This window comes from Hemiscyllium ocellatum, chromosome 17 (assembly GCF_020745735.1).
Source record: "Hemiscyllium ocellatum isolate sHemOce1 chromosome 17, sHemOce1.pat.X.cur, whole genome shotgun sequence".
NCBI classification, from domain to species: Eukaryota; Metazoa; Chordata; class Chondrichthyes; order Orectolobiformes; family Hemiscylliidae; genus Hemiscyllium; species Hemiscyllium ocellatum.
The window spans coordinates 46,818,527-46,830,788 of record NC_083417.1 but is presented as its reverse complement, the minus strand read 5'-3'; the positions used below and the strand labels follow the sequence as shown (position 1 = coordinate 46,830,788).

The window sequence follows — 12,262 nt, the reverse complement described above, 5'->3', positions numbered from 1 at the left end:
TTCCTGAACTCTTTCAAGTTTCACAACATCTTTCCGATAGAAAAGAGACCAGAATTGCACACTATATTCCAACAGTGACCTAACCAATGTCCTATACAGCTGCAGTATTGGTCAGAGTATGGAGTACAGGCAATGGGAGGTCATGAAGGAAAGCATACCAAACGCTTTCTTCACTAGCCTATCTTCCTGTGACTCCACTTTCAAGAAGCTATGAACTTGCACTCCAAGGTCTCTTTGTTCAGCTACAAGTTCTGCTAAGATTTGCTTTCCCAAAATGCAGCACTTCAGTTAATCTGAATTAAACGCTATTTGCCACTCCTCAGTCCGTTGGGCTGTCTGATCAAGATTTCATTGTAATCCAAGCTAACTTTCTTCACTGTCCACTACAACTCCATGCTCTGGGAAAAATTTTCAGAGCTTGTTCATGGCAAGGAAAATTATTATAAGGCCCTTAGAATATATTAGTCTTTTAAAATCCTTGGCAGCTTTAGCCAACCGCTGTGCAAATTGTCCTGCTTTGTGTCTTTTTTCTTTCTCCCAATTGAATTCAATTCTCAGATAAAACCCTGCTAGAATTACTTCAAAACTAGTTGGACCACTCCTGGCTGAGGGGATGACAGGAGCAACAGCAGGCATACCTAAAAATGGAGGAGTGAAGCTGGTGCAGCTACAACACAGGACTACTTACTGAACAACCTGCAATAGACAGGTCTAAACATTCTCTACACAAATGATCAGTTCTAAACGTACAGATCTATGACATACAATTGTGAATAGTGGTGGATAATTTAAAGAAATACTAATAGCTATGAAGGCACTACAAATATCTTAACTTCAATGAGGGGGGAAGCTGAGAGCAATAGTGATAAAGGTCTGGTTCTATCTTCAGCCAGAACAGTCAAGCGGATGATCCAACTTGGCCACTTTCTGAGGTCCCCAGTATCATTTATGCCTTCATTAACCAATTCAATTCAATTCACTTCAAATGATATCTATAGGTGGCTGAAGGCACTAGGTACTGCTAAGGCCTTAAAAATAATGTGAAATCAGTCCTGAAGTCATCTGTTAGAGCCCATACCCTTTGCCAAGCTGCAGCACTATTTTAATTTCAACGTTCCACATCGTTGGGTAGATAACCAAACTGCTGGAGAAACTCAACAGGACTGGTAGCATCTGTAGATGTTTCTCACTTCCAGCTTTTATTTTAGCTATCCAGTATCTACAATACTTGGTTTTAATGTAGAACATAGGACATAGCTGGGCAATGTAGATAAACAGAAGGCTGGAAGAACACAGCAACCCCTTCAGGATTTGGGTTGGGGGGTGGGGGGGGGAGAGAGAGGTGAGGTAGGGATAGGTGAACACAGGTAGAGGGTATAACCTTGTTGGTCAATGAGAGGAATGACTCTTCCACCTACCAACCCGATTCAGAGGAATGGAAGGGAGAGGGAGGGGCTGGGAAAGGAGTCTGGGCATGAGAACGGAGGTTAATTGAAATTGGAGAACTCAATATTGAGTCCTCTGGGCTATAAGCTATCCAGGCAGGAGACGAGGTGGTGTTCCTCCAATTTGCAGTTTGATTCAAGGATGGTCATGTCGGAAAGGGAGAGGGAAGGGGAATTAAAATGAGTGGCGACTGGGAAGTCAGGTCAGCCCCTGTGGGTCTGACTGAGATGCTCGCCGAAATGTGTCCTGAATTTACACTTGGTCTCCCCGGTGCAGAGAAGATCACATCGGGAACACCGGATACAATGAACTAAGTTGGAGGAGAGGCAGGATTGTTTGCGGCCCTCGCTGGAGGTAAAGGGATGCTATGCAGTAGCTTTTGATTCTTTTACGGTGCAGAGGAAAGCTTCCAGTGGGGGTGGGGAGAATGGCACAAACCAAGGATTGGGAAAGGTAGAGAAGGATGGGGAGGGGAAGATGTTCTCGGTGGGGTCTAATTAGAGTTGGCGGAAGTGTGTAAGGACGATACATTGGATGGTAGGTCTTTCTTGCACTATGTCCTATGCACAACAAGCAGGTCAAAACCAAGCCGACCAATTACTGTGCTATGTGTGTATACTTCATTATCAGGAATGTGGACAGGGTTGTCGACAATACTTTCAAGTACCTGCTCACTGACTCAGTTTGGGTTCCACCAGGGCCACTCAGTTTCTGAGATCACTTGGTTCAAACACTGCCAAAAGAGCTGAACTCCAGGGATTCCTTGCAAAACTGCAGTGTATGTTGGAGACATACCTGGCAGAAAGGAAGGTGGCTGTGGTGGATGGATGCCAAACATCTCCACCCCAAGACATCTCTGAAGGAGGTCCTCAGGATCATATGCTAAACTCAACTATCTTCAGCTGCTTCATGAATGATTTCTCCATCATAAAGTCAGAAGTGGGATGGCTCATTGATGATTGCACAATGCTCAATACCATTTGCGACTTCTCAGATACTGAAGCAGGCCTGATGGAGGAAGATCTGGACAACATTATGCTAAATGACAAATAATATTCATGCTACACAAAGGGCTCAGTAATAACCATCTGCAACAGATGAGAATTTCCTGTTGATGTTCAATAGAATTATCACCATCAAATCCACCACCATCAAGGACCTGGTGGTTATCAGTGAGCAGAACCTGAACTGGACTAACCATACAAATACTGTGTCTACAATAGCAGGTCAGAGGCTGAGAGTTTTGTGGCGAGTAACTCACTCCCTAACTCCTGTCCACCATCTACAAGATGCAAGCCAGAATGTAATGGGATACTCTTCATTACCTGGGTGAATGCAGCTCCAACAACATTCATGAAGCTTCACACCGTCCAGGACAAAAGGAGCCCAACCACCACCTTCAACATTCACTCCCTTCACCACTGACACATAGGGGGCAGTGTTTACCATTCACAAGATGTACTGTGCTAACTCACCAAGCCTCCTTTGACAGCACCTTCCATATCCACAACTGCTACCAAGTAGAAGGACAAAAACTGCAGACAAATGGGAATGTAATGACCTGCAAGTTCCCATCCAAGCCACTCACCATCCTGACTTGGAACCACATCGCTATTCCTCCACTGGATCAAAACCTTGGAACCACTGGGTGCATAAGTGCACACTCCAGGGCTGTACAGGTTCAAGAGGACAGTTCAACAACATCTTCTCCATGGCAGTTAGGGATAGGTAACAGAAGCTGGCTTAGCAAGCAATGCCTAAGTCCCATGAATGAATAAAAAAAGACAATTCAACCTTACTTAATGTGCAAAAAACACATACAAATGTTTCAACAGCCAGGGGAACTAATGCAGTAAAACCCTTTAAGCAGATCATGATCCCTCTTAGTTGTGCTGGCACTAGCACTTTTAATATTGTATTTAGCTGTGAAGTTGACTGAGCTGCATCATAATCGTTTTGCATTGCATCTTGTTGGTGCTTATTAGATCTGGCACGTAAACCTCACCTTGTTCAAGAGATTTCATGCATTTCCTATTAGAAATCAGTTTATGGACCTCATTTTGAAGTGTTGACTGACTATGTAGCACCCAAAGATTTGTGCAATGCATTGTTCAAATTAACTCTCAACAGATAGTAAATTTTATAAGTCATACAGACTATAAAGCAATATAACCCTAAAAAAACTGTATCTAACTTTTTCTTGCTCTTTTCAAAATTGAATTATGAATTCATCCATATAAGTAGTAGATCACTGCAGACAAATTGCCCTCCTTGCATCTCACCAAGTATAGTCGCAAAGTGTAATTCTATACTTATAATTAGAACATAGAACAGTACAGGCCCTTTGGCCCTCAATGTTGTGCCGACTTCTTATCCTACTTGAAGATCAAACTAACCTACATACCATTCATTGTACCATCTTCCATTTGGCTATCCAAGAGCCGCTTAAATGTCCCTAATGTATCTTTGACTCTACTACCAATGCTGGCAGTACATTCCAAGCAACTTACCTCTGACATCACCCCAAAATCTTCCTTCAATCATCCTTGTGATAGCCATTTCCACCACGGGAAAAAGTCTCTGGCTATCTATCTATACCTCTCATCATCTTATACACCTCTATCAAGTCACCTTTCATCCTTCTTCACTCCAATGCGAAAAGCCCTAGCTCTCTCAACCACACTTAATAAGATATACCCTCCAGTCCAGACAGCAACCTGGTAAACCTCTTTTGCACCCTCTCTAAAGCTTCCTCATCCTTCCTATAATGAGTCGACCAGACCTGAACACAACATTCCAAGTATGGTCTAACCAGGGCTCGACAGAGCTACAGCATAACCTCACGGCGCTTAAACTCAATTCCCCAGCTAATGAAAGCCAACACACCATATGCCTTCTTAACAACTCTATCAACTTGGATGGCAGCTTTGAGGGATCTCTGGACATGGACCCAAAGATCCCTCTGTTCCTCCACACTGCCAAGAATCCTGCCTTTAACCCTGTATTCTACATTCAAATTTGACCTTGCAAAACGAATCACTTCACACTTTTACAGGTTGAACTCCATCTGACACTTATCAGCCCAGATCCCCCAATAGCAACAGAGAAATGGAGGAGCAGATTGGGAGGCAGATTTTGGAACGGTGCAGAAGTAACAGGGTTGTTGTCATGGGTGACTTTAGCTTCCCTAATATTGATTGGAACCTCCTTAGTTTAAATAGTTTGGAAGGAGCAGCTTTTGTCAGTTATGTCCAGGAAGGGTTCCTGACTCAATATGTAGATAGGCTGACTATGGGGCAGGCTACATTGGATCTGATGCTTGGCAATGAACCATGTCCAATCTCTCAGTGGGAGAGCATAGCAGTGATAGTGATCACAATTCCCTGACCTTTACTATACTCATGGAGAAGGATAGGAGCAGACAATATAGGAAAGGATCGAATTGGGGGAGGGACAATTAAAATGCTATTAGTTAGGAACTGGGGTGCCTAAATTGGGAACAGATGTGCTCAGGGAAATGCACGATAGAAATATGGAGGTTGTTTAGGGAGCACTTGCTGATATGGCTGGACAGGTTTGTCACACTGAGGCAAGGAAAATTAGATTAGATTCCCTACAGTGTGGAAACTGGCCCTTCGACCCAACCAGTCCACACCGACCCTCTGAAGAGTAACCCAGCCAGACCCATTTCCCTCTGACTAATGCACCTAACACTATGGGCAATTTAGCATGGCCAATTCACCTAACCTGCACATGTTTGTCTCTGTGGGAGAAAACCAGAGTACCCGGAGGAAATCCACGCAGACTCTGGGAGAATGTGCAAACTCCACACAGACAGTCGCCCAAGGCTGGAATCGAAGCTGGGACCCTGGTGCTGTGAGGCAGCAGTGGTAACCACTGAGCCACCGTGCCATCCCAAGGATTTAGAAGGTTGTTACTGAGACTGGAGGATTTGATTCTGAATAGAATGAGGCTGTTTTCTCTGGAGTATCAGAAGCTGAGGGGTGGCCTTGGAGAGTTGTTTACAAAATGATGAGGGGCATGGTTAGGATGAACAGCCAAGGTTTTTTCCCAGGGTGTTGGAGTCCAAAGCCTTTGCTGTATCACTACCTAATGAAACTGCAGTGCACCAAAAGCTAGTACTTTTGAATAAACCTGTTGGACTATAACCTGGTGTTGTGTGTTTTTTCACTTGGTAAAGGCTGGGGTTCCTCTGAAGAGTTATAGGGATAGAAATGCCTCTGAGTGATATCACTCTGTACACCAATTATACAGTTTGCATGATATTCAGTTTTTTGAAGTCAATGGAATCAGAAACTGAGTAAATTGCATTACAGGTGAGTAATTAAATTTAATTAATTAAAATTTCCTGCTTTGAACTACTATTCCTGATTGAATTTGACTTTACAGCCTCTCTCATGTGTTTTTTTAAAATCCTGCAAGCATCATGTTATGGGTTAATAATCAGAAAAAAATATTAATGCTTAAAAGAATTATAAACATATCCAAACAAAACTTAATCTCAATGAAGATATTAACGGCCAACTCCTGGTTAGATTGAATCCATTTCCCACTGGCTACTAAATTTATAGAATTAGCCTGATCAAACCCTCCATCCTAGCAATGTGAATTTCCTAGGAAACAATCAAAAACCTAGTACAATTAAACTGATTGACCCCCACCCCGCCATACACACACATTTGCCCCAAACACTTCTTCCTGACCAGTGATGCCCCTGGCTAAATGTCATTTCCTTGCCTGCAAACAATGCAGACTGTGCACTGACATTTGCTAATTTCCAGTTAGGGAGTGAATGTTGAAAAGTGACAGAAGCAGTGTGATACTGACTATGTGGAATGGCTCATGCAAGTTGGAAACAGTTTTGTAAGAAAGAGTTATCACACTGATTTAGAGGCATCAGCTTGAGAGAGTTTGTTTAAAACAAATATTTTATAACATCTATGGATCCACATTTGTTTATTTTGAGTATGGATTAAGTCATTCTGAAAGAGATGGTTGTTTCAGAAATCCATGTAGCTGTGACGCTATTCAGCATTGGCAGCTGGCTTTAACATAATGTGAACAGGTTTGTCCACTCACTGTTAAATATTCCATTGTCAGCACAGTAATGTTTAGAGCATCATTTGTAATATGTAAATCTTTATGCAGAGCTCTGCTTGTAGTCATTAATCATCCATGAGATTTTCACCATTAGTAAAGACCACACAGGTTTGTTTCATTAACATTAAAAGTTTAGTGACAGTCCAGAGATGGTCCTGCTTCTACAACCTTCCTCTATGTTTTCTCAATAGACACACATTACTTAAGAAATCGTAGGAATAACCAACACAAGGTAAATACACACACAATTGTTCAATGAATCAGAAGTTGGGAATTGCTAAATAAGCCAAACTAGTTTCATCTTGTTCGCAACAGCTGCATGATACAAAAGGTAATGGAACTGTGGACTGAGCTTCACAATCAGTGTGTTATTTCTGGATATGCTGTATGCTGCAAAGAACAATATCCATGGGGTAGAAAGTACTGGTGATCATTGGTTCAAAGTCATCTTTATCCTTTCATGTGTGCTATACTTGACACAAATTAGATTAGACTGGATGATATTATTTACAGTATGGAAACAGGCCCTTCGGCCCAACAAGTCCACACCAACCCTCTGAAGAGCAACCCACTCAGACCCAATCCCCTACATTTACCCCTTCACCTAACACTACGAGCAATTTAGCATGGCCAATTCGCCTAACCACATTTTTGGACTGTGGAAACAGAGGAGAACCCGGAGGAAACCCACGCAGACATGACGAGAATGTGCAAACTGCACACAGACAGTTGCCTGAGGTGGGAATTGAACCCGGGTCTCTGGCGCTGTGAGGTAGCAGTGCTAACCACTGTGCCGCCCACCATAACTTCTCAAATTACTCCTATAATGTATCCCAAAACTTTATTAACAATACTTACATTGCTGCTGGCCTGCGGTTGTGTTCGATAACTACGCATAATGTTCTGGAAGGATCTATCCTCTTTTGTTACCTAAAAATAAAGTGTTGTTTTATATTGACTCAAAGCACAGTGCACACTACTATTTTTCTAACATATGAAAATCAACGGAAATAGAAGTAGAGTTGGAAAACTGGTTGACAATTTGCCAAGACCCCTCTTTACAAAGTCAAAATTTAACCCCTGCCACCATGCTGAGCAATTGCAGAGAACCTGCAAATAAGGTTCAGTAATTTGGGAAAAGAGCTATTAATATGATTGAAATGTGTTTGGGCAGAAGGACGAAAATGCAATGGAAAAAACATTAAAGCCATTTGGATGCATTGTACCTTAGTGTATAACCCTCAAACAAAACTGACATTTTAGGCCACGTTTTGACTTCTGCTCAGAGTGTATCTCTTTACTTAAGAGTGCATGAACGATAGTTGGATTATGTAAAACTCTTAACTTTCGTATTAAAGAGCAACATATGCTGTATGTTTGGCACTTGCCTCAGGCCCTGATTGTTTATGGAATTTTGAATTTTCTTACAGCCAGATTTATATTCCATGTTTTATTAATGTGATTAGCAAGTCATTTGGTGCAAACAGATATCAGCAAAAGGCACATTCAAAATCTGGATGTGTTCTCCCATTGTGTGCCCACTGTCAGTTCTATTCCAATATATGGTAACCAAATCTACACACCTGGAGAAAGGGAAGGTCAAATATGCTTTACTAACAACTTGATGTCAAACAATACCATGTGTTATTGAGTGCAACAGGCTTATTTTATTTTCTTCTAAAATACTTAAAATGTATTTATTGCAACAAGACTTTTTTTTAAAATCACAAATATTGGTAGGGAGGTATGTATGTTTGAACAGACTTGAAGACTTTGTCATATTTTGTGACACCATTTTATTTCAATGCTAAATCGGAGGGATTAGGGCATACGTACTCAACAGAGTCTACAAGGATGGTGACTACATTTTTGTCTCATACAAGGACAGTAGGCCCATGTGTTGGAGAGAGGATCAATAGATCAGTTGAAGCAGGCTTCACATTGTTAACTAACTTTACAACTGCAATGTTTAAAAAATAGCATACTCTTGCTATATCAGAAATGCAACAATTATAGGATGTTGTAGAATGTTTTTCAGAAATATTACATCCTTCATTGAAAACATATAGATAATCGGTCATTAAAATAACATATTTAAAGATTTTTTAATTAATAAAGGAACCTTAAAACATAAATCTCCATGTATGCTATTTATTCTAATTTTTCATTGTGTCACATTCAGTGAAATTTTACCTTGGACATTATGTAAACAGCACACATCAGCAGCTGATCTAAGTGCCTATCAACCATCAGATCAGTGCAGTTGACCAAAGAATATTCAAAACATGTCCAGATTTTCCTCCTCAAATCATCAGTAATATCCAGTTTTGCACAGAGATCACGCAGACGAATACTTGCCAAATGATAAACCTAGTTTAACAACAGCAGAAACAGAATAATCTGAGACATGAAAACAGTATCAAATTCCTTCCCTCAACAACATCACAGTTTTTCTAGCCTCCTCCTCCCTAGACTACATTAATGACCTGCACCTGTGACAAATAACTGTTGTCCAATTTTAATTCAGGATAATTTACCATTTAATTTGTGACAAATGTTGCTCATCTGAAGAGAAAAGGCACAGTACAAAACCTGATTGCTGCTTGAAACGTTCACTCTCATAACTATAAAGAAACATACCTTTCTAAAGAACAGAGCTACTGAGCCGGTCTTTTTGGGTTTGCTGCTCATTGCTATTTGGCATTGATTTTGTCTCTGTCCTGGGGATTGCTGCATTGATACCTGTCCAGCAATCTGCACTGGAGTTCCGGGTAACTGGTGACTACTGGCAAGCGTCTGAGCAGTAAGGGGTTGAATGGAGTTTGTCACAGACTGGGCCTGTCCTGTAACACTGAGTTGAACTGGGATGAAAGTAATTCCTCCATTTTCATTTGCAATACCTTTGAATTTAAAAAAAAAAGCAGTTTGCTGAAAACAAAGCAAGAAACAAGTGCCTTTTAACATTGCTTAACAATAATACTTCAACTAATCACAGTAAAGGTCCTCAGAAATGACCTGAGTTATTTGAGATCGGGACTTAGCAAACTGGTTGAAAGAGCAGAAAGGATGATTTGCTCTTTGTTAGCCCAAAATTTCCAACTTTAAGTCCAAATAAACATTTTTTTCCTGCAATTGGAACACTTCAATTGAAATGTAGTAGAACGTACATAAACAAAATGTCAAATATTCCAAATATGGTGCCCAATTGAATTTTCTGAGCTAGTAATCATTTTGTCCTGGTTTTAAAACCTAAATAAACACCAACTATCTCATCCTATCCTTAGTTCATAATAGTGAAGGTAAAAAGATTCATATTTGAAAATCCTGTAAGATTTTATTAAATTACCTATAGTCCTGGGGTCAAGGTTAAATATTCATCATAAAAGTAGGGAAGACAAGAAGAAACAATATAATTTTATGTAAAAATCAATTACCTTGAACTGGTATAGTAACAGTTTGTCCATTGGTAGCTGTAACAGTTGCAGTTGCCATGGTTACTAAAGTCTGACCAGGGACATGTGCAATAGAAACAGTCTCACTAGCCACATTCTGGACTGGTACAGTTTGTTGCTGGGAATTTCTGAGGGAGTTGCTTGAAGGGTCAGGACTGTTGTCACTGTCCATGAAGAGTCTCCTCCTTGCATTACTTGCTGTTGGAGAGCTGTATCGATCATGCAATGTGGTGGGCGATGCAATGGTTTCTAGAAAGAACAGCAGGGAAACACCCGAATAATAATTGTTGAGAAAACAGAGGAGTTTCTTCTGACAGCAATCTAGTGGTTTTATAAAGAGAAACCTTTTCTGAGAAAAAGATTGGGATTTTCATGTTGGTATTTTGGAAACTGTAATTGTATGCCCTCCTGCCCATAATCACACAATTCAGAAAACACTACACCCTCACATCTGAATGGGGAATTGCATCATTTGACATACCTGCCTATTAAACTAAGATGAAGGACCAATATCAGGGAACCGAGCAGCTGTAAATTGTAAGTCTTTAGCACTCAGTATGCAGAGGTAACAGAAAATACAATTAATGTATCAATTAGAATTGAAGGGTGACAGTGTTGACACCCAAATTCCTAAAATGCGCTTTCTGGGCAGGATGCTGTGCAGCAATAGAGCTAAGGGAATGGGGTGTGAATTCATCATACCTTTCTTGCCACTCTCGGTGTGAACTTCCTTAAGTCGTGTAGGGGTAATGGGAGAATACATCTCACTGCTTCCTGTGTTTTCCAGATTTTCAAAGTAATGTGGTGGCATCACCTGGAAGAATTTACAAATTCTAAATTGATTCTATAGTTCCATTATGTTACTACTTCAAACCTTACACAGTTACTTCTAATTATTTTCTGTTAGTCAGAAGTAGTATTAAATTATTTGCGAAAAGAATACATTACGTTGCACTTCATCCTCTTTTTCTGCTGAACTATTGTGTAAAGCTCTAACTTACTGTTTTAAACATTCCCATGTTTAATTCTAAGATTATTATTTTGAAAAAGTTAACAGAGGAATGCCAAACATCCGTACAGCAATAAAGGAAGGATACATTTCTGGACTTCAATCAACTGTAATGAACAGTAGTGGAATCTAACTGCTATATTGTTTTAAAGACACTAATCATTTAAAATTAAAGTCCAGTGAAGCCACCTCCAGCTCATTGTGTTCAAAAATTAAGTGTTCCCAGACTTCGGTAAATTTCTACTGTGCTTTTTTTCAATTTACTACCATACCTTCAGGTAAATCTGAGGAAATCCTAGAAAAATCATGCAAACATCCCAGAAAAATCAACAGCATAACATCTCTAGCTGCACTTTCAGTGTGGTTTGCAGCTGGTCTTTATAAAAACTGCTGGTTAGGCATATCTGTACCAATGTCTGAAGAATTCACATTGTGGGAAAGGCACTGTAAGTTCTGCCTGGCAATCTTCAGGTTCTTTCATAGTAATAATCTTTTAACCAGTGTTAGGTTCAGAGTAGGTGCTGGAAGCCTGGAGAATTGCAAACATTGTGGGTCTTGTTCAAAGAAGGTTGTAAAGATGGGCCCAGCAATTACAGATCAGTCAATTTAACTTCAGAAGTGGAAAACCTCTGGAGAAGGTTTTTGGGATAAATGAATAGTTACATGGAAAAATGTAGCTTAATTTGGAAGAGATGGTGCAGTTTTGTTAAGGGAAAAGAATGTTCTAATTAACTTGCTGGCATTTTCCAAAGAGGTAACAGAGAGATAGAGTCATAGAGATGTACAACACAGAAACAGACCCTTTGGTGATGATTCCTGATGAAGGGCTTATGCTCGAAACGTCGAATTCTCTATTCCTGAGATGCTGCCTGGCCTGCTGTGCTTTGACCAGCAACACATTTGCAGCTGTGATCTCCAGCATCTGCAGACCTCATTTTTTACCCTTTGGTCCAACCCATCCATGCCAGCCAGATATCCCAACCCAATCTAGTTCCACCTGCCAGCACCCAGCCCATATCAGTCCAAACCCTTCCTATTCATACACACATCCAGATGCCTCTTAAATGTTGCAATTGTACCAGCCTCCACCACTTCCCCTGGCAGCTCATTCCATACATGCACCACAGGTTAGGTGAATTGGCCTTGCTAAATTGCCCCTAGCCTTAGATAAGGGGTAAAAGTAGGGGTAGGGGTATGGGGTTGCGCTTCGGCGGGTCGGTGTGGACTTGTTGGG

The 12,262-nt window shown here is 40.7% G+C and overlaps 1 protein-coding gene across 3 annotated transcripts in view; it reads right to left on the bottom strand.

Moving 5' to 3' along the window:
- The window catches only part of rbl2 (retinoblastoma-like 2 (p130)), a 144,139-nt gene that overhangs the window by 12,603 nt on the left and 119,274 nt on the right, over positions 1-12,262 (bottom strand). For all 3 annotated transcript variants that reach the window (XM_060838134.1, XM_060838135.1, XM_060838136.1), the window contains 5 exons: positions 10,722-10,833; positions 10,002-10,268; positions 9,208-9,467; positions 8,761-8,937; positions 7,426-7,497 (listed from right to left, as the gene is read on the bottom strand). In XM_060838134.1, coding sequence (XP_060694117.1) covers positions 7,426-7,497; positions 8,761-8,937; positions 9,208-9,467; positions 10,002-10,268; positions 10,722-10,833 — 888 coding nt within the window. The remainder of the gene's footprint in view (positions 1-7,425; positions 7,498-8,760; positions 8,938-9,207; positions 9,468-10,001; positions 10,269-10,721; positions 10,834-12,262) is intronic.